General features: G+C 39.8%; 1 protein-coding gene across 1 annotated transcript in view; it reads right to left on the bottom strand.

Annotated features, from left to right (window-relative positions):
- Positions 1-22,307, bottom strand: part of LOC124132378 (visual system homeobox 2-like) — a 36,334-nt gene that overhangs the window by 1,984 nt on the left and 12,043 nt on the right. The window contains exons 3-4 of the mRNA XM_046496266.2: positions 15,169-15,292; positions 770-950 (exon numbers count right to left, since the gene is read on the bottom strand). Coding sequence (XP_046352222.2) covers positions 770-950; positions 15,169-15,292 — 305 coding nt within the window. The remainder of the gene's footprint in view (positions 1-769; positions 951-15,168; positions 15,293-22,307) is intronic.

Raw genomic sequence — 22,307 nt, 5'->3', positions numbered from 1 at the left:
AGACATTAATAATCGATCACTTGCTTCATAAAGGATTCCTATATCACTGTAACGATCATTGATAGTGGGCTCATCATGCTGTGCACGCATTAAACTTGACAATCCCCCTGCCCCCCGTGTACCATAAAACCATTGCACTTGACTTGATGATTAATTACGTCCCCTAACAGAACTGAAAATAATTAACTCTACCTTTAAGTAGTGTGTGAGAGATGTACGCCAATGGCCGTCTAAAAATTCATACAGTAACGTACTGTAGTCGTGGGACGATATGACTTATATTATGAATTACGTATATTATATCGAAATTCAATACAATAGTCATATATCTATTCAATAGTTATTGATAACAGATAATATTATAATAATTGTTTTCAGTTATTTCCATTATTTATCAACATGAATACATGTCACTTTTTATGGATAACAACTTCTTTATTCTCTGTAACGAAAGCGTTCGCTCATCACGCCGTAGACCTGGGTTCGATTCCCGACATGGGTACAATGTGTGAAGCCCATTTCTGGTGTCCCCCGCCGTGATATGGCTGGAATATTGCTAAAAGCGGCGTAAAATCAAATTCACTCACTCACTCTGTAACGACGTTTCAGAGCTTCTTCTTGTCCCTTTATCGGGGGATTTCACCTTCTAAATGCCTACCAAAGATTTTATTTATCAACAGTTAACAAAATATATATTTCTCTTTTTTCCTACTAGTGCAATATAGAATTATACACATAGTTACCATAGATAAAGTTAAGTGTTACTCACTGAGTAACCATGGCGCTGAGGAATCAAGAACCCCTTCTTTTCCGCTTTTTAAGATGGTTTCCGGAAGCGGAAGTGAGTGTCTGACCATCGCTCCATACAGCCCGTACTCCGCCATTATACTGCTTCGTCCCCACGTCTTCTCCGTCTTCCGCCACTTAGCTCGTCTGTTTTGAAACCATACCTGGTAAAAACGTCAAATTAGTTTGTCAATGTTTGTTCGTAATTAGGGATTTGATTAAAGTCAAAACGAATGGAATTCTATGAAACTGACAAAGTCAAAATAAGGTAATTTGGCCAAGAAGGTTAACTTATGATTTAGGTATATCTGATGATCCGATCTGATGTCGTTCAATAACCGTCAAAAAACCAATTCCTTTCCACTGATTTACCTACCTAAATCATAAATAAAGGAGACCAGATAGACCGCTTCATCTGTTTCACATTTAGATCTATGCATCAAGATTCAGAGTGACAAAACACTCTCCACAAGAGTGTGTGACAAGAGGGATGACTTCAACTTTCCAATAGTCAACTTTTCCTTTATGTCGAGCAATATTCCTGCAGCTTCAGCCCTTGGTGTCTACATTGCACAATTTTTTAGGTACAATCGATCGAGCAAGCTCTTTCTACCATCATTTCAAAGAACGTCAAACAGTTCTTGCTCAGAAGTTATTTCATCAAGGTTACAACATCCAGGTACTCAGTCAAACTTTCAAAAAGATTTATGGTAGACATGTTAGGACATTTCCAAGTTTGACGCATCAGTGACATAAATGATGTCCACTGCAATTCCCTATTTTCACTTGTGCCATATGTTCCCGTGTTTTATTCAGGTGTACTATTGATCTGTACTTGCAAGTGTTTGTGACGGGTGCCGGGGCAGGATACGCTCACCTTTTCGCGAACAAATAGTATCATGACTGTTTGATAGTGATTCATGCTTATGATATAGTCCGAATCGTACAATGGACTCCGATTTTGGCAGAGATTTCTTATGATTATCGAACTGTTTTTTAGTCCTATATTTGTTTTCCTATATAGATTTTTTTTTTATATTACAATGACACCTCAGGTTACCATCTTGAAGGGCGTAGAAAGCTGGAATGAGACGGTGTTCTGTTTAGTCAAAAAACAAGCCGTTGATCTTGGGTTCGAATCCCTGGTGGATTATGATCCCTGGTGTGTCAACACTATATCAGCCCTCGTTGGTTACACAACAGTACTAACCTGCTGCACTTCAGACATTCATACACTGATTTTCTTTACTTTAAGTAAAGTTTACATGTGGGATGAAGTAAATGTTTCTAGTAACATTTACCTTTGTCCTTGTTTATTGTGTGTTAATAAATGTTACAAAATGTATGTTTTTCTTATGTATCCATGTTACATGAGTGTGTCGCAATCTGATTGTTTGAACTGTTTGTCACCAAGAAATCATATGAATTTCCAATTTTCTCAAATCAAATTTGAAATAAACATGTCCTAAAGCATTCATTGTACATAATTTCCGGCCATCAAATACTCAATATCACCCTAAATCTGAAAGAACTAATGTTTATCACCTAGTGTAAGTTAATATATATCTATGAATGTGCTCATAATTGTTTGTTTAACTATTATCGTTTCAATTTGTCCTTGTTTCCAGACCCTTTGTCTCAAATTGCAATGATAAATGGCAGAGAAACTAATTCTGTTTATTCAAGAACGAATATAAGTAGCAAAGACACCATTCTTTTTCAACAAAAGGATACAATTTCATATTATAAGATCACACTTTTTATTGTAATCGGACGTCTTTGTAGCTAATAACAGGACCACGTCTATATAGTCACACCATAATGGTTAAAAAATGGGTAAATTAACCCCACATCGTAGAGAAATAAAGCAGGTCTCTTTGTTGATGTAATGGTCATGAAAAAGTCATTTACCTTTGTTGGAAAAATACATGATACGTACTTTGCATGCGAGAACTCGAGTTGATGATCATCAAGAAAGTGCGCCTTGTCTAGTCATATGGACAAACTATCTAAATGAGCTATTTATTCAGGCTAGCGTAGACGAGAAGCTGCCGCAGGCTTGTTTTATTCTGAGAAATGAACTGGCAACTAAATTAGCGAGCGGCTAGGTTGCGTAATTAAAAGCAACATGAAAATACATTTAATGAAGTTGTGGGTGTAGTTTTGTCTTTAGGTATAACTATGCATGTCTTGTTTTATAACTTAGACTAAAACATATGGTGACATGGGGAGAGGACATGTGTGTAATGTATAAACAGGAAAAACAGTCAAGTGCTATAAACTGAGCGGTTGGTATATGCCATGTTTTAGGATGCATGACACAATTTACTGTATTGTCCCTTAACGAGAATGGTCAGAACCAGTGCAAGAGCTGATATACTCAATGATGATCTGATTAACAGACGTTGTGGTTGACAGACTGGATGCGAACTTTGATTTACAGTTCTTAGTAATGAACTTAAAACACAATGAGAAATCTCTGATTGACAGACACGAGAAATGAACATCTATTTGTGGAGAGATCTGATTGACAGACACTACTAATGAACATCTCTGTGTGGGAAGATATCTAATTGACAGACACTAGTAATGAACATCTGTGTGAGGAGAAATCTGATTGACAGACACTAGTAATGAACATCTGTGTGGGGAGAAATCTAATTGACAGACACTACTAATGAACATCTCTGTGTGGGAAGAAATCTAATTGACAGACACTAGTAATGAACATCTGTGTGGGGAGAAATCTAATTGACAGACACTACTAATGAACATCTCTGTGTGGGAAGAAATCTAATTGACAGACACTGGTAGTGAACATCTGTGTGTAGAGAAATCTAATTGACAGATAGTATAAATGAACACCTGTGTGTGGAGAAATCTAATTGACAGACACTACTAATGAACATCTGTGTGAGGAGAAATCTGATTGACAGACACTAGTAATGAACATCTGTGTGTGGAGAAATCTAATTGACAGACACTACTAATGAACATCTCTGTGTGGGAAGAAATCTAATTGACAGACACTGGTAGTGAACATATGTGTGTAGAGAAATCTAATTGACAGATAATATAAATGAACACCTGTGTGTGGAGAAATCTAATTGACAGACACTACTAATGAACATCTGTGTGTCAGGAGAAATCTAATTGACAGACACTACTAATGAACATCTGTGTGTGGGGAGAAATCTAATTGACAGACATTAGTAATGAACATCTGTTAGGGGAGAAATCTAATTGACAGACACTAGAAATGACCATCTCTGTGTGGGGAGAAATCTTATTGACAGACACAAGTAATGACCATCTCTGTGTGGGGAGAAATCTTTTTGACAGACACTACTAATGAACATCTCTGTGTGGGAAGAAATCTAATTGACAGACACTGGTAGTGAACATATGTGTGTAGAGAAATCTAATTGACAGATAATATAAATGAACACCTGTGTGTGGAGAAATCTAATTGACAGACACTAGTAATGACCATCTCTGTGTGGGGAGAAATCTTATTGACAGACACTAGTAATGAATATCTGTGTGTGGGGAGAAATCTTATTGACAGACACTAGTAATGAACATCTGTGTGTGTGGAGAAATCTTATTGACAGACACTGGTAATGAACATCTCTTTGTGGGGAGAAATGTAATTGACAGACACTGGTCATGAACATCTGTATGGGGAGAAATCTAATTGACAGACACTGGTAATGAACATCTCTTTGTGGGGAGAAATCTAATTGACAGACACTGGTCATGAACATCTGATTGGGGAGAAATCTAATTGTTAGACACTGGTAATGAACATCTGAGTGTGGGGAGAAATCTAATCGTCAGACACTGGTAATGAACATCTATGTGTGGGGGGAGAAATCTAATTGACAGACACTGGTAATGAACATCTGTGTGTGGGGAGAAATCTTATTGACAGACACTAGTAATGAACATCTGTATGGGGAGAAATCTAATTGACAGACAATGGTAATGAACATCTGAGTGTGGGGAGAAATCAAATTGACAGACACTGGTAATGAACATCTGAGTGGGGAGAAATCTAATTGACAGACACTAGTAATGAAAATCTGTATGGAGAGAAATCTAATTGACAGACACTGGTAATGAACATCTGTGTGTGGAGAAATCTGATTGACAGACATTAGTTATGAACATCTGAGTGGGGAGAAGTCTAATTGACAGACACTAGTAATGAACATCTCTGTGTGTGGGGAGAAATCAAATTGACAGGCACTGGTAATGAACATCTGTGTGTGGGGAGAAATCTAATTGACAGACACTGGTAATGAACATCTCTGTGTGGGGAGAAATCTAATTGACAGACACTGGTCATGACCATATCTGTGAGGGAAGAAATCTAACTGACAGACACTAGTAATGAACATCTGAGTGGGGAGAAATCTACTTGACAGACACTGGTAATGAACATCTCTGTGTGGGAAGAAATCTAACTGACAGACACTAGTAATGAACATCTGTATTGGGAGAAATCTAATTGACAGACACTGGTAATGAACATCTGAGTGTGGGGAGAAATCTAATTCACAGACACTAGTAATGAACATCTGAGTGGGGAGAAATCTAATTGACAGACACTAATAATGAAAATCTGTATGGGGAGAAATCTAATTGACAGACACTGGTAATGAACATCTCTGTGTGTGGAGAAATCTTATTGACAGACATGAGTAATGAACATCTGAGTGGGGAAAATCTAATTGACAGACACTAGTAATGAACATCTGAGTGGGGAGAAATCTAATTGACAGACACTACTGGTGAACATCTCTGTGTGTGGAGAGATCCGATAAACAGACACTTCTAATGAACATCTGTGTGTGGAGAGATCTGATTAACAGACACTGGTAATGAACATCTGTGTGTGGGGAGAAATCTAATTGACAGACACTAGTAATTAAACATCTCTGTGTGTGGAGAGATCTGATTAACAGACACTGGTAATGAACATCTGTGTGTGGGGAGAAATCTAATTGACAGACACTAGTAATGAACATCTGTGTGTGGAGAGATCTGATAGACAGACACTTGTAATGAACATCTGTGAGGGGAGAAGTCTTATTGACAGACACTAGTAATGAACATCTGTTTGTGTCAAATGTAAACAGTTGTAAGAATGAAGTTGATGCGGTTAGAAATCAAGAATAATGGTAAAGTGACACCACAGAATGAATGTTCACGCAAAATGAAAACAGCACGTGAACATCACTGAAGAGTGCAGTTGTACCGCTTTTAACAGACACATTCCAAAGAAACGTGGATAAACTAGGACACAAGGATGGATTGGTGATATACTTGAGATGTGACAGTACAAATGTATGCGCTTTTGTATGTGGACATACAAGATATATTGCTTTGTTAATATGCGAATTTACCTGAGATGTTGCAACGCAAATATGGGTTTTACCTGAGACGTTGCAGTGCAATTATATAGATTTGACCACTGTGTTGCAGCGCAAATGTGTGGATTTGCCTGAGATGTTACCTCGCAAATGTATGGATTTACCTTAGATGTTGCAGTGCAAATATGTGGAATTACCTGAAATGTTGCGGTGCAAATATGTGGATTTACCTGAGATGTTGCAGTGCAAATATGTGGATTTACCTGAGATGTTGCAGTACAAATATGTGGAATTACTTAAAATGTTGCGCTGCAAATATGTGCATTAACCTGAGATGTTGCAGTGCAAATATGTGCATTTAGCTGCAACTTTGCAGCGAAAGTATATGGATTTACCCGATACTAATACCACTTCCTCCCCTGCCGCCACAAACCTAAACATTGACCTTGTGCCAGAGGACAGTCGTTATTAACACGAGTCTTTGTCTTTGACCAAATGCCGGGCTTGTTGATAAAGACAACACTGTTTTCCGGGCCAACCTAACCTAAGTAGACGAACCCTAATGAAATACAATCACACAGAATACATAGGAGGAAAACCCCCTTTGAGGGGCTTTGACGTGTTGCCCACTGTACACAGAGTTTTTCATCTCGAGTACAGTCCTGCCGTTTTTGTTAATGCCCATTAATCGAGTCAAATCCTTTTTAATCGACAAACAATGTTCCGAATACTAGTCCCAGCAATTACCAGGTAATTGAAAAGTTCGCGCTCGGGCGGGCCCATGACGTTCGCCGACAGCCGTGAAGCGAGACTAGATTCCCAGATTAGACCGAGCTCTCTGTATTCACGCAGGAATACAGCTAATCTCTCTCGTAGATAGAAAATTAAATGACAGTGGGCGCAAATGTTTCTGTATCCACCGTTTGACGCAGCAGATAAATGATTTTCACAGGGAATCAATGCTAAAGCAATTGTCGGAATGAAAGAAGGCTTGTCGAAAGTGACTCGACCGTAACCGCATCACGAGCGCTCTCTCACGGGACCAGCTCATCCAATCATTTCTCTCAATACATTTGCGTGTCGTCTACAGCTCCCGAAATCTCGTTTCAATTCCTAAATCGACAATAATTGAAAACAATTAGGCTTTTGAGGGCGTTCGGGGAATACATCACGCGTTTGGGGAACGTATCGCTAGTTTGACTACAGATTTATTTATGTGATATGGACTTGAATGTTTCTGTTCCAATTTCGTAATGGTTATTTGATTGAACTACTTAAAAACTGCTTTAACAAGATTAAACATAGTTAATGAAGCGATCTAAAAGTAATTTTTAGACTTTTTATGGTCATCCTTAATTATGAATGAGAAAAGTATTTTCACTCACCACATACGCTCGGTGCTACCCAACGACTTGTCCTCTATCTTGCCATTAAAATGATTAAATTCGTTTTAGTGAGTTAACTTTTCAACAAATATCAATTTCATTAACATTCCATATAAAAGATATGGTTAAAATTGAATGATGGGTAACATGAATTGAGTGATATTCGGTTCGTTCCATCGCTTGGCGGACTTTGATGCCATGACATGTTTAAAGATGGCTTTCTCTATATCACATGCCCTCTAATGTAATAACGTTTATAAAATGCACACACTGGGATTCAAATGGTTCGAGGAGATAACAGGTCTGTAATGTTAAATCCCGAAAGTTGGCATTGATAAAATGCTTGGTAATGTAAATTAAAACGTGAATTAATACATTACTTGGTTATCGCAGCTTTTTCTGATTGCTTTGTATCATAAAGAGGTTATTTAGAGACGGACCAATTAATATTCCGTGTGTGTGTGGTGGTGTTGGTTGGGTGGGTGTGGGGTTAGGAGCACTATAGGATTTTGAAATATTAAGCGTCAATGCCAGAGAATAACCAGTCTCGATTATCCGCCGAAAAAATGTTCCATTGGGCGTAAAAGGCAAAATAGCGGTTAAAAATATGTGTGTATCACTGAAAAGAAGTGATGACACCAGTTGTTCGCGAAAACCGGCAGCACCCGCCAGTCACACAATTTGCAAAAAAAAGTAAATATTTGTTTGTTGCCTGACTCCGAAAGAAATGCTTCCTGCTATTTGTTATTTAGTTGGAATAGTATTACTTACAGTAATAATATCTATGAATTTATGTAATCTAATCAAATAGGAATTGGCATAAGGAGAGAATTTATGGATGTCAACTTTTTTATTATGAGGAACACAACGTTAGGGAGTATATACTTACTCCTTCATCACGAATACATGCTATGAGGCAGAACAAATATATATGTACCGGTAAGAACAACAAATGTAAAAAAGATAGCAAAGGTGGAAACTTAACATAGAAGCCAACAGATATCAGCATCATCATCATCATAATAATCATCATCATCATCATCATCATCATCACCACCACCATCATCATTTATTTCTCAAAAAAGAACTACCCACGGTGGTACAGGAAAAAAGGTTTCTTAACATGATAATAATTAATATTTAACAAGATGTCGGAAATACTGTACAAATGTTTGGCGATAAACATTTTGCTTGAACATTTAAACAGAAACACTTACAAAAACAAACACACATATACACAGTTACACTCAAAGGTACGTATCTATTATACATATGGATTTTGCAAGGTTCTTGATTTTTTTTACATTTCTGGTACTCAACAATTTTTTTGTATTTTATTATATTCGGAAATTGTGTATATTTATTCGAGATAAGTTTACATCTAGATTCACGGAACGCTTCACATTTAGACAGGAAGTGGAAATCATCGGCTATAGCTGGCGACATACACAGTTTACATGTCCTAAATTTTCTATCTATACCAAACCAACGGCCAACTTCGACAGGTAGATTATGGTTACAGGTTCTATGTTTTAGAAAAGGATAATAAATTTGTTTAGACAGGAGAAGAACGTTTTCAAATGACGGGATATCTTTAAAATATTTATAATAATAACCTTTAGAATTTCTCTCGACGTCAGATCTCCAATTTTGATAAAACTGATCTTTTAAAGTTTTTTTTCTATCTGAGCAGTTAGCCACTGGCTTGAAACGCTTTGTGGGCCAGGCAATACATAGGACAGACCACACTTATTAAGTATTTACCTCACATTTCTTATCGAGGCATTTTGTTCATTATTAGATAGAAATTGCAAATGAGCAAACTTATAAATAATTTGTGATAGTTTCGGTGCAGGTCCGGGTTTACACTGTTTATGCCAAAAGTTAACTACCCGTTTAGCTGTTTAAATCGATAAAGGTTTCCTACTCAGTTCTCCATAAACCATAAAATTTGGGGAAGCATTTCTAAAACCGAATGCTAGTTCAAGGAATTTTAGGTGGTCTTTTCAATTATGTACAATTTTCGTATGCCCATGTTTGACAGCCATATGATAATATTGGTAGTATCATTACATCAAAAGCCTTAAGTAAACAATCCAAAGGAATGTTATAATTTCTCGATTTCTTTAGAAGGCAGAACATGGCTTTAGATGCACTCTCCCCTAACTTACTGTTAAGTGTTGGCTTCCATTTATCCATTGCTAATCACCTATCAGCGCCAGTTGGCTTCCCCTTGTTAACTTTCCCCCTTGTTTATCTTATTACTTTTGTTGTTCTTCCAGGTACATATTTATATATGTTCTCTGCCTCATAGCCTCTATTGACATTATGAAGGGGCGGTCGGGTAGCCTAGTGGTTAAAGCGCTCGCTCGTCACGCCGAAGACCCGGGTTCGATTCCCGACATGGGTACAATGTGTGAAGCCCATTTCTAAACAAAATACTTTTAAACTTAAATATTTTAGGATCGGCTGTCGCTGTCATTCGACCTAACTTAGTCATAAAGAACCTTCACGTTAGGTGAAACGTTGAACTACTTTGAACGTTACAAAGAACGCCTTCAGGAGCACGCTGACAAACACTTTAAGATCGTCTAGAACAAACGTAGACATGTCCTTTCCTCCCAAAGCACCTCATTGAACCCCGTGTGAGAACAACTGGTAAAGGAATTAAATCTGTGGTCAAATTTCCAGTCTTGATCAAATCGTTTCATTTAAGCCATATATGACACTGAGACATTGAGAACATGTCCCGAGCAAGTCTCCGTTCATCGTGTTTAATGAAAATTGACATAGAAAATCACATTATGTAATTTTCTTGTTTTGCATATAGAAATGGATGCATATATAAAGTTTTATTTGCAAGCTTAATGAATTTTTTTTTGTTGTCAATTCGTATAGTCTACGCCTACAAAAAAAACGGGTGTCGGCAGCCGAAACCAATCTGAAAAGTATTATTGAACTCTTGCTGCAGAAACTGTTATAAAAATGCATTGCACATTTTTACAAGATCCTTGAGTCCTTTCCGAACCATATGTGACTTTACACTTTACAAACAAATTTCCAAAATGAAACGAAAAACAGCCCACAATCCCAAGACTGCCATTAGCCTATTAAATTCCAAACACTGTGATCGTGTGCACTGCTACTTGTGGCGTATAATGTAATTAAATTACGAAGGGAAAAAGTCAAATAAGTTCACAACTATCGCCATAACTAAAGCTTATAAATATGAAATAGCACGATGGAATTGCCAATAAAATCATTGCTTAATGGAAGAAGTAATTTGAAAGTGAATATCCAACTGCGCGGGGCGATATGAAACAACTTTCATTCCGTTCAATTCCCTGAGCTCATCCCTCCAAGCTCTAACCCGAATCACAATGAAATTCAATTACCACACCTTTAATTTCTAAACGAGCTGTAATTCACTGAGATAGCTGGATAGCCTATCAAGTTATTGACTTAAACGGTGATCCATTTAGTGTTATAGCTACCGTGAATATAAAACAACATTTTTCATTACTGCCCTCGTTTATTGCAAGCCAGGCCAGTTACACAGCCCAGAGTTGATTGGTTATTAACAGGAATAACAGTATCCTTCACCGAGAACTATTTTACTCTAACAGGGCACATAATAATGCATTAGAACTCCTGCTATCCTAAATCGCATAAACTGAAAATTGGGCTTTTGTGTTAAGTGTTTGTACAGTGAAAAATATCGTTAGAATTGGCAATCGCTTTGATGGAGGAATATTTTTCGGTCGGGAAGGTCTGTTTGATGTAAAAAGCCATGCAGTCGTTGCACAATGCTTCCATATAATACACATCAGCGTTTAAACGGTCGTGAGTGTCTTCGTAAAGAAAACGCCGTTTCATATATCTCGAGTTCGACAAATTGTTCGATTGTCACAAGGGCCCTCATTTTTCGAATTTTTGTCAAGGTTTGTCTCAGGTGGTGATATGTAAAATATATATTGTATTGTTTGACCCAAACGTAAGGTCTTTCTTTGAACAAATACTAATTAGTAATTTTACAATTTGCTGGAGCATACAAAACCAGTTAAATGCCGCTAAAAACATACACGGCACTATAGACGCTAACACAGTGCACCACGGAATGATTTAATTGCTAGTTTTTAGAGAAACCGAATGCTTCAGGATTTGAATGGGGAAATAGCAGTAGCTGGTCTAAATGCCAATGAAAGAGTACAACCAGTCTTGATTATCCACCGGAACAGATTCCATTTGGCGTGAAGGGCAAAATAGCTGTGAAAAGTGAATGAATCGTGCTTCGTATAATTTATATGTTTGCACTCATGTTAAATTCTATGGCTTTTACATCCAACTTTAAAAACCGATTATTTTGCTTGGTTGTAATCGCGTGAACGGCTGTTTCTGGTAAGACTGGATGTGTTCACCCATACAGCTGACACACGATCTCTACCTTTGCATATTGTGGACACCTGGGTACTGCCTTCACACAGGACGGACTCCTGATCACTACCTTCACACAAAAAGGACACCTGATCACCACCTTCACACAGGACGGACACCTGATCACTGCCTTCACACAGGACCGACACCTGATCACTATCTTCATACAAGAAGGACACCTGATCACTGCCTTCATACAGGACGGACACCTGATCTCTACCTTCACACAGGACGGACACTTGATCTCTACCTTGACAAACGACGGACACCTTATCACTATCTTCACATAGGACCGACATCTGATCACGACCTTCACACGGGACCGACACCTGATAAGTACCTTCACACAGGACGGACACCTGATCACTACCTTCACACAGGACGGACACCTGATCTCTACCTTCACACAGGACGAACACCTGATCACTACCTTCACACAGGACGAACACCTGATCACTACCTTCACACAGGACGGACACCGGATCTCTACCTTCACACAAAAAGGACACCTGATCACTATCTTCACACAGGACGAACACCTGATCACTACCTTCACACAGGACCGACACCTGATCACTACATTCACACAGAACGGACACCTGATCTCTACCTTCACACAGGACGAACACCTGATCTCTACCTTCACAAAGGACCGACACCAGATCTCTACCTTTACACAGGACGGACACCAGATCTCTACCCTCACACATGACGAACACCAGATCTCTACCTTCACACAGGATCTCTACCTTCACCCAGGACGGGTACCTGATCACTATCTTCCCCCAGGACGGACACCTGATCACTATCTTCACACACGACGGACACCTGACCTCTACCTTCACACATGACGGACACCTGATCTCTACCTTCACACAGGACGGACACCTGATCACTATCTTCACACAGGACGGACACCAGATCTCTACCTTCAGACATGACGGACACCAGATCACTATCTTCACACAAGAAGGACATATGATCACTACCTTCATACAGGACGGACACCTGATCTCTACCTTCACCCAGGACCGACACTTGATCTCTACCTTCACAAATGACGGACACCTTATCACTATCTTCACACAGGACCGACACCTGATCACTACCTTCACACGGGACCGACACCTGATCACTACCTTCACACAGGACGGACACCTGATCTGTACCTCCACACAGGACGGACACCTGATCACCACCTTCACACAGGACGGACACCTGATCACTGCCTTCACACAGGACCGACACCTGATCACTATCTTCACACAAGAAGGACACCTGATCACTGCCTTCATACAGGACGGACACCGGATCTCTACCTTCACACATGATGGACACCTGGTCACTACCTTCACACATGACGGACACCTGATCTCTGCCTTCACACAGGACGGACGTCTGATCTCTACCTTCACACAGGACCGACACCTGATCACTATCTTCACACAAGAAGGACACCTGATCACTGCCTTCACACATGACGGACACCTGATCTCTACCTTCACACAGGACGGACACCTGATCTCTACCTTCACACAGGACGAACACCAGATCTCTACCTTTACACAGGACGGACACCAGATCTCTACCTTCACACAGGACGGACACCTGATCACTATCTTCACCCAGGACGGACAACTGATCACTATCTTCACACAGGACGGACACCTGATCTCTACCTTCACACAGGACGAACACCAGATCTCTACCTTTACACAGGACGAACACCAGATCTCTGCCTTCACACAGGACGGACACCTGATCTCTATCTTCACACATGACGCACACCTGGCCTCTACCTTTACACAGGACGGACACCTGATCACTATCTTCACACAGGACGGACACCTGATCACTATCTTCACAAACGACGGACACCGGATCTCTACCTTCACACAGGACGAACACCTGACCTCTACCTTCACACAGGACGAACACCTGATCTCTACCTTCATACAGGACGGACACCAGATCTCAAACCTTCACACAGGATGAAGACTGGATCACTACCTTAACACAGGACGGACACCTGATCTCTACCTTCACACAGGACGGACACCTGACCTCTACCTTCACTCAGGACGGACACCTGATCACTATCTTCACACAGGACGAACAGCTGACCTCTACCTTCACACAGGACCGACACTTGATCACTATCTTCACACAGGACGGACACCTGTTCACTATCTTCACACACGACTGACACCGGATCTCTACCTTCACACAGGACAGACACCGGATCTCTACCTTCACACACGACGGACACTTGACCTCTACCGTCACACAGGATGGACACTTGATCTCTACCTTCACATAGGACGGACACCTGATCACTATCTTCACACAGGACGAACACCTGACCTCTACCTTCACACAGGACGGACACCTGACCTCTACCTTTACACAGGACGGACACTTGATCACTATCTTCACACAGGACGGACACCTGATCACTATCTTCACACACGACGGACACCGGATCTCTACCTTTACACAGGACGGACACCTGATCTCTACCTTTACACAGGACGGACACCAGATCACTACCTTAACACAGGACGGACACCTGATCTCTACCTTTACACAGGACGGACACCTGATCTCTACCTTTACACAGGACGGACACCAGATCTCAACCTTCACACAGGACAGACACCTCATCTCTACATTCACGCAGGGAGAACACCTGATCTCTACCTTCACACAGGACGGACACCTGATCACTACCTTCACACAGGAAGGACATCTGATCTCTACCTTCACACAGGACAAACACCTGATCTCTACTTTCCCACATTGTGGACACCTGACTATCACTTTCAAAATACGAATCCTCTCCTACCTTGCAAACAATTTCGTCAATTCAGTACATATAATACGTATTTTCTCATACCAGTACTCCCAAACAAGCCAGCGCTAGAGAATAATTAGTAATATAAAAGCTGCACATATCCAGAAGGTCATTCACGATCTTGTATGCTGGTTTTCGTCGCAGTGAGCTATATAAAGCTATATAACGGCACCATGTAAATAATCTGGTACATTCAAACCAGAGGTTGATATCATGAGCAATGCCCCTAAACCAGGGTACGATTACAGCCAAGCCACCGAGCCCGATTTATATAGTCGCCTCTAAGCAATAGAGTGGGCATAAGGTCCGCTGGGTGTGTAAGATTTGTTACCTGTATTCTATCTTCAGGTAGACTAGTCTTCATGGCTAGAACCTCCCTGGTCTGTACATCGGGATAGTGGGCATCCTTGAACGCCTTCTCCAGCTCCTCAAGCTGATAACTAGTGAAGATTGTCCTGAAATTACATATATTTCAGATGATTAATATGCATCGTATGTCACATCTTCCCAAGGCAAGGGAGACAACTGACTATATAAGTCCAGTTTCCACCCTTGCCGAACGAGGCTGGAATTATGGAGTTACGTTTTGGCTAGACTAACGAGTCCATGCATAGTCCAATGAGATCCGGTCCGTAAACTGCCGTGGAGATTTCGGTCGATGCAGGATTTGCAAAGCATGTGTACCGTCAACGACCGTCAATAGAAATTTTCCAAATCTTTTCATGTTTTTAATCAAGGTGTTCACGTGATTTGATGCACTTCGCAAAGTAAGACCCGTTTTATTTCAATATAGATCTCGATTAGCGATCAGATCGTTTTCATTGGCGCCGCAATTTGGTTTGAAGTTAATGCAAGTGATATGAGAGGGGGAAGATGATTGGACAACAGGAGGGACATAGAAGGGACATAACTCGTAATATCCACTGCTGGCGCTACGATCGAGCCCAGAAATTCCTGCCTAGGTCGGCAAGGATGAAAATTGGACTTTAATAGTCCCTTGGGTCGGGAAGAAGCGTGTGTCAGAATCCACTTTTGGCGTACGCATGGACACCACCCAGCATCCCCGGGATCACTTCATAATACTACCCCAAACAAACCTGCACATACACCCACGCACACACGAAATCGTATGCTGTTTTTAAAATACCAGAGAGTGAATGAGTATAGTTTTACGCCGCTTTTAGCAATATTCCAGCAATATCACGGCGGAAGACACCAGAAACCGGCTCCACACATTGTACCCATGTGGGGAATCGACCTGGGCCGTCGGCGTGACGAGCGAACGCTTTTACCACTGGGCTACCCCACCACCCGTTATTGAAATAACATCGGATGTAAGCGAGGTAGATGGGTTTTTTTCATTTTTATGGGGTTTTCTCTTGCGGCCATCTGGTAATACGTATGTTTGATGTAAATCTCACAAACACCGCTCAATTTGACTGCTATAATTAAATGGCGCTCCCATCAACACAAAGGTAACGTGTCACGCCATGCACTAATGAACCAGACCGCCTCCGTGGTCTTGTGGTAGAGCGTCCGCCCGGAGAGCGGAAGGTCCAGGGTTCGATCCAGGGCCGCGTCATACAAAAAGACGTTAAAAGATTGTACTTGTTGTTACCCTGTCTGGCGCTCGGCATTAAGGGGCTAAAACAAGGACTGGTCGGCTCGGAGTCAGTATACTGTGTCTGAGTGGGGTATTCATGTTAAACTGCGGCATGGTATCTCAGTGAGCTAGCACTATAAATCGGCATCAGTCCGGACTAGTACAAGCAGCCACACACACACATACACGTGCATGCACGTCGCTATATAAGTGCAATAATCTTGCACGCGACGTTAAACCCAATTTCACCTCACCTCACTAAATACACCTATAGATATCAGAAGAGCGTCATATGAGCCTTGCTCAAAACGTGTTTGATCTGGGTTATAACACCCAAGGCCTTAGTAAAGCATTCAAAATAGTTAATGGTAGACATGTGGAGGACATTTCAAAATTTGACGCTTCAGTGACAAACATTACGTCCGATGCAATGAGATTATTTATTCCAGTCTCATCTCAGATATAATACAATTCAAATAAAATAAAATACAATTTGATAAAGTGAAATGATTTGATATTGGAATGTCGTTCGTGAAATAAGATACTATTTTGACCACATGTTTACGTGTTTGTGCAGGGGACCATTTGACTTGCCTTTGCATGTGTTTATGACGGGCACCATCTTTTGGGCGATTCATAAACATGTTTATTATATAGTCGGAATCGTACAATAGACCGCTTTAAGCAAAGTTTTCTGATTATTTTTCAAATGGTTTTGTCGCTTTAATATATATGGAGAAAATGTACGGCGAAGCCCCGCTAGGCTGGAAATGGGAACAAATATCAGGAATATTTATAAATTTACATAGTAAGCCCCCAACTTCCAATATCAGATATAGCTCAGTACCTTTCTTGACACACTTTAAAGTATAGTATAGGTTATTATCCTCCGCCACGAAGTGGAAGGGGGATATAGGAATGGGTCCTGTCCGTCATGTATCGTTTCCGGGGCAGAAAAAAAACCAAAAAAAACTAAAAAATCATTTGATATATCTTTACCAAACATGGCACATAGATAGGTCTAGTGGCGAACTGGTGCCTTTTGATAATTCGGGATTTTCGAAAAAAAAAATAATTTTCGTTTCCGTGGCATCGGCTTTGACTTAGGCTGAAAATGGCGGTATTGGCGGGGGATATGAGTATTTCATGCTTGTTTTGAGCTATTATATCAACTTGAAATGCACACCGAATCATGGAGCGTAGCCCCTTTAAGAGAGAATGAGAGGGATTTACGCCGCTTTCAACTGGTATTTTAGTTATATCACGGCGCATCAGTTTAATCAGGGTGCTGTAAAATGAGGTCGCTGATAAATGTTCACTACTTGGTGAAACAAGCACGGTATAGTGATGACATACCAAGATCAGCGGATCCGGACACAGATAAAGGACACAACTCTGCAAGACAGCTCGAGCTCGTCTTTGATCAGTACGTTCACCGTATTCCCACAGATTTAAAGTAAATTAGTTGGTATCGAATTGAATGAGTTGTTTACAATGACAAAAGCAAGTTTGGGGTAACAATGTTCGCCTCATTAAGCGTGACATATAGAAAATGCAAACTGTGAGTGTTCCAGCAAAAACACTGTATTGATAAAGTTGTAACATGGACGTGGATCGTTCATTACGTACTTGATCAACGTTCAGGAAACTTGTTCCCAACAGCAAGAGACCGACAAATGTATCAACTCACATTACACTTCATCGATCCGTACAACGATTAAAAATACTACACTTAATACCACCAATTATCTCAATTAGCTAATGATGTATTTCTACCAACAATAGAACTATAAAGGGTTTTGAATAAACTAAATCGATTGTTTGAAGCAACTATGTAGGCCAACGAGTGACATGAGACACTGTTTGTGATATGGTATGTAGTCTGAAATGTATTGGAATCAATACCTCAAAATAGAGGTATTCCGGCTTATGCGGGATAAAACAAATAAAAACCGTGATTTATTTTAATGTGTGTTTAAACCTGTACTGATTAAACTAAATTAGAGTTAGTTGCATTTCATGTGATTTTCAGGCGCTAAATAAAAGTGATCAAGCATTTTAAAATGAAACGAATGGTTCAACAGTGACGTCACTAATGACGTCATCTTGGGATCGTGAGGCTTCGTAAATTGATTTTCATTGTATTTTCAATAAACATCATATCATGTCAACAAAATAATAATCTTTCAACAAATTGTTTTGCACTTTGAAATATAACTCCAAACATTTGCCAATCGGACCGAACGTTTATTAATAAACATACATTGATAACTACAGCTGGGATTACCGACAGCGACATATCGATGCTTTAACTAACATTTTCTCCATATAAAGCAGTCTTCTGATCTATTCACTTTGCATGGCAGCGTTGACAGTATAAGTGTCTGCATAGCATCAGAATGCTCTTGACGAAAAGGTGCAGAAGAGTATCTGCCGTCGACGCAAACATAGAGAAAAGGAATTATTCAGTGCGACTTTCACAGTGACAGGCACTAAAGTCCTATCTCGATTAATAAACAACCTTCTCTCTATTCGACAGTTGTGAAAGTTATTGCTCTCTGAAGTGAGCACTAACATTTTGCTGCCTCAAGAGATATCTTAGCTATGTCACCTTATGTTGAAGAAGATGATGATAATATTAATAATACTTATAATCATCATCATCTATAATTGACTCCAAGGATTGTTCCCCCAACGAAGCAATTATCATACGGAAGATAACACTGTGGCAATTAAGTTTGTCAGCCATAAATAACTTATACTGAGTGGCAAAAGAAACTGTACTTCTCAGTAGATTTTATTTTTTAAAAATCTTTCCGATTTATAATAACTTAAATTTGCGATAAAAATTATATCAAAAACATTAATTGTACTGTCGCTTAGTCAGCACTCAGTCATCTTTATGGTTTTACTTTTTTTAAACATATTTTAAATTAAAACTTTTCAAAAATTAAAATCAAAATAGCATAAAGCACAACTTCTGAAGAGTATCTTAGACATGTTATCTTTGAAAATCAATAAATCTGCTTTCTTCGGCACACATCTGCAACATTTGAAACACGGTAGGGGTCATGTGTTTGCTGATTAATTTCTTTCCCCAGTTTTCAATGAACAAATTTAGTTTTTCACAAAATTACCCAGCCACTGATTACTTTTTAGAAACTGATGAAGACTGAGTGATGGTTAAATGAGCATAATCAAAATTTAACAACAGCTCTTTCAATTTTCAATTACATTAAAAAACAACTCGGTGTACTTTCTTTTTCCCCTTGGTGTTTATTGACCTTTAAAGTACAAGGACTGATCGAAATGTGAACTTACATAACATACGAACATTTCAGTACTACGAATACGGAGTTTAATACGGTTTCTAAAACAACCAGGAAGTAAATGTTATACGTCACACGAAAGCCATTCCGAGATATTAGCGCGTTTCAATAAACACTTCAACACAATTACAAAGCTTGAAGTATCAATGTCACATTACTTCTTTGTAAAAATAATGGACGTTTACCGGTAAGCCAATATCTATCTGTAGCGCATTCCATTCAAAACGTTATTTGAATTTTAGTCAGTTATGATTAAAATGTAATAATTGGTCCGTTACGGGAATTCGTTTGAAACCGAACCCCCACCCTGACACATTGGTAATTGTGAGTTCTGTAAATATGCTCCCGTATTATTTTCAAAAGGAAGTCGGGGTTGTAAACAACAGATAGCATTGCGCGGTCACGCAGAGTGTTCTATTTCCAGAAACTGAACAAAATAAATCTTTTCCGGCGCATGCATATCGTTACAAGCCGGATAATGCATTTTAGTCGTGTTTCCTGTTGAATGGGCACTGTGTGCTCTATTAATTATTATCATAACATGATACAACCGCACCTTAAACAGTCATAGCTCCCTGTCGACCATACTTATGATTCATTCACATTAATTGTGTAATCAATCCATACATAGTCTTAATGTACATAGTTTGATATTACACAATTACCCTTAACATATCTTCATTAATGTGTTCAGGGAAGTAAAGTATAGAGGTGCAGTAAGGGACAGGTAAAAGGTTCAGTCAAGTACAGGTAAAGGGTTCTGTAAAGTGCAGGTAAAGGGGTGCAGTAAAGTACAGGTAAAGGGTGCAGTAAAGTACAGGTAAATGGTGAAGTCAAGTACAGGTAAAGGGGTGCAGTAAAGTACAGGTAACGGGTGCAGTAAAGTACAGGTAAAGGTGCAGTAAAGTACACGTAAAGGGGTGCAGTAAAGTGCAGGTAAAGGGTGCAGTAAAGTGCAGGTAAAGGGTGCAGTAAAGTACAGGTAAAGGTGCAGTAAAGTACACGTAAAGGGGTGCAGTAAAGTGCAGGTAAAGGGTGCAGTAAGGTACAGGTAAAGGGTGAAGTAAGGTACAGGTAAAGGGTTCAGTAAAGTGCAGGTAAAGGGTGCAGTAAAGTGCAGGTAAAGGGTTCAGTCAAGTGCAGGTAAAGGGTGCAGTCAAGTGCAGGTAAAGGGTGGAGTAAAGTGCAGGTAAAGGGTGCAGTAAAGTGCAGGTAAAGGGTGCAGTAAAGTACAGGTAAAGGGTTCTGTCAAGTACAGGTAAAAGGGTGCAGTAAAGTACAGTTAACGGGTGCAGTAAAGTGCAGGTAAAGGGTGCAGTAAAATGCAGGTAAAGGGTGCAGTGAAGTACAGGTAAAGGGTGAAGTCAAGTACAGGTAAAGGGGTGCAGTAAAGTACAGGTAAAGGAATCAGTAAGATACAGGTAAAGGATGCAGTAAGCTACAGGTAAAGGGTTGAAATAAAGTACAGCTAAAGGAACCAGTAAGGTAAAGGATTCAGTAAGGTACAGGTAAAGGAATCAGTAAGGTACAGGTAAAGGAATCAGTAAGGTACAGGTAAAGGATGCTGTAAGGTACAGGTAAAGGATGCAGTAAGGTACAGGTAAAGGATGCAGTAAGGTACAGGTAAAGGAATCAGTAAGCTACAGGTAAAGGGGTTCACTAAAGTACAGGTAAAGGAATCAGTAAGGTACAGGTAAAGGAATCAGTAAGGTACAGGTAAAGGAAACAGTAAGGTACAGGTAAAGGAATCAGTAAAGTACAGGTAAAGGAAACAGTAAGGTACAGGTAAAGGATGCAGTAAGGTACAGGTAAAGGAATCAGTAAGGTACAGGTAAAGGAATCAGTAAGGTACAGGTAAAGGATGCAGTAAGGTACAGGTAAAGGATGCTGTAAGGTACAGGTAAAGGATGCAGTAAGGTACAGGTAAAGGAATCAGTAAGCTACAGGTAAAGGGGTTCAGTATAGTACATGTAAAGGAATCAGTAAGGTACAGGTAAAGGAATCAGTAAGGTACAGGTAAAGGAATCAGTAAGGTACAGGTAAAGGATGCAGTAAGGTTCAGGTAAAGGATGCAGTAAGGTACAGGTAAAGGGTCGAAATAAAGTACAGGTAAAGGAATCAGTAAGCTACAGGTAAAGGGATTCAGTAAAGTACGGGTAAAGGAATCAGTAAGGTACAGGTAAAGGAATCAGTAAGGTACAGGTAAAGGAATCAGTAAGGTACAGGTAAAGGGGTGCAGTATAGTACAGGTAAAGGGGTGCAGTTAAGTACAGGTAAAGGAATCAGTAAGCTACAGGTAAAGGGGTTCAGTAAAGTACGGGTAAAGGAATCAGTAAGGTACAGGTAAAGGAATCAGTAAGGTACAGGCAAAGGAATCAGTAAAGTACAGGTAAAGAGGATTCAGTATTTAATTACTGAAAGCAATGGTGATGCGAATAACTTGTTGTTTTTCTATTACTTCACATCATTGATGGAGATGCACAACCGAAAGTTGGTTTGTTTAGGACAACCAAGAACTAATATGTTTTATGTTTCTTG

This window comes from Haliotis rufescens, unplaced genomic scaffold, assembly GCF_023055435.1.
Source record: "Haliotis rufescens isolate VD_foot unplaced genomic scaffold, xgHalRufe1.0.p SCAF_3, whole genome shotgun sequence".
In the NCBI taxonomy this organism is placed as follows: Eukaryota; Metazoa; Mollusca; class Gastropoda; order Lepetellida; family Haliotidae; genus Haliotis; species Haliotis rufescens.
Note: the sequence above shows the minus strand (reverse complement) of the source record. Positions and strands in the feature narration are given on the sequence as shown.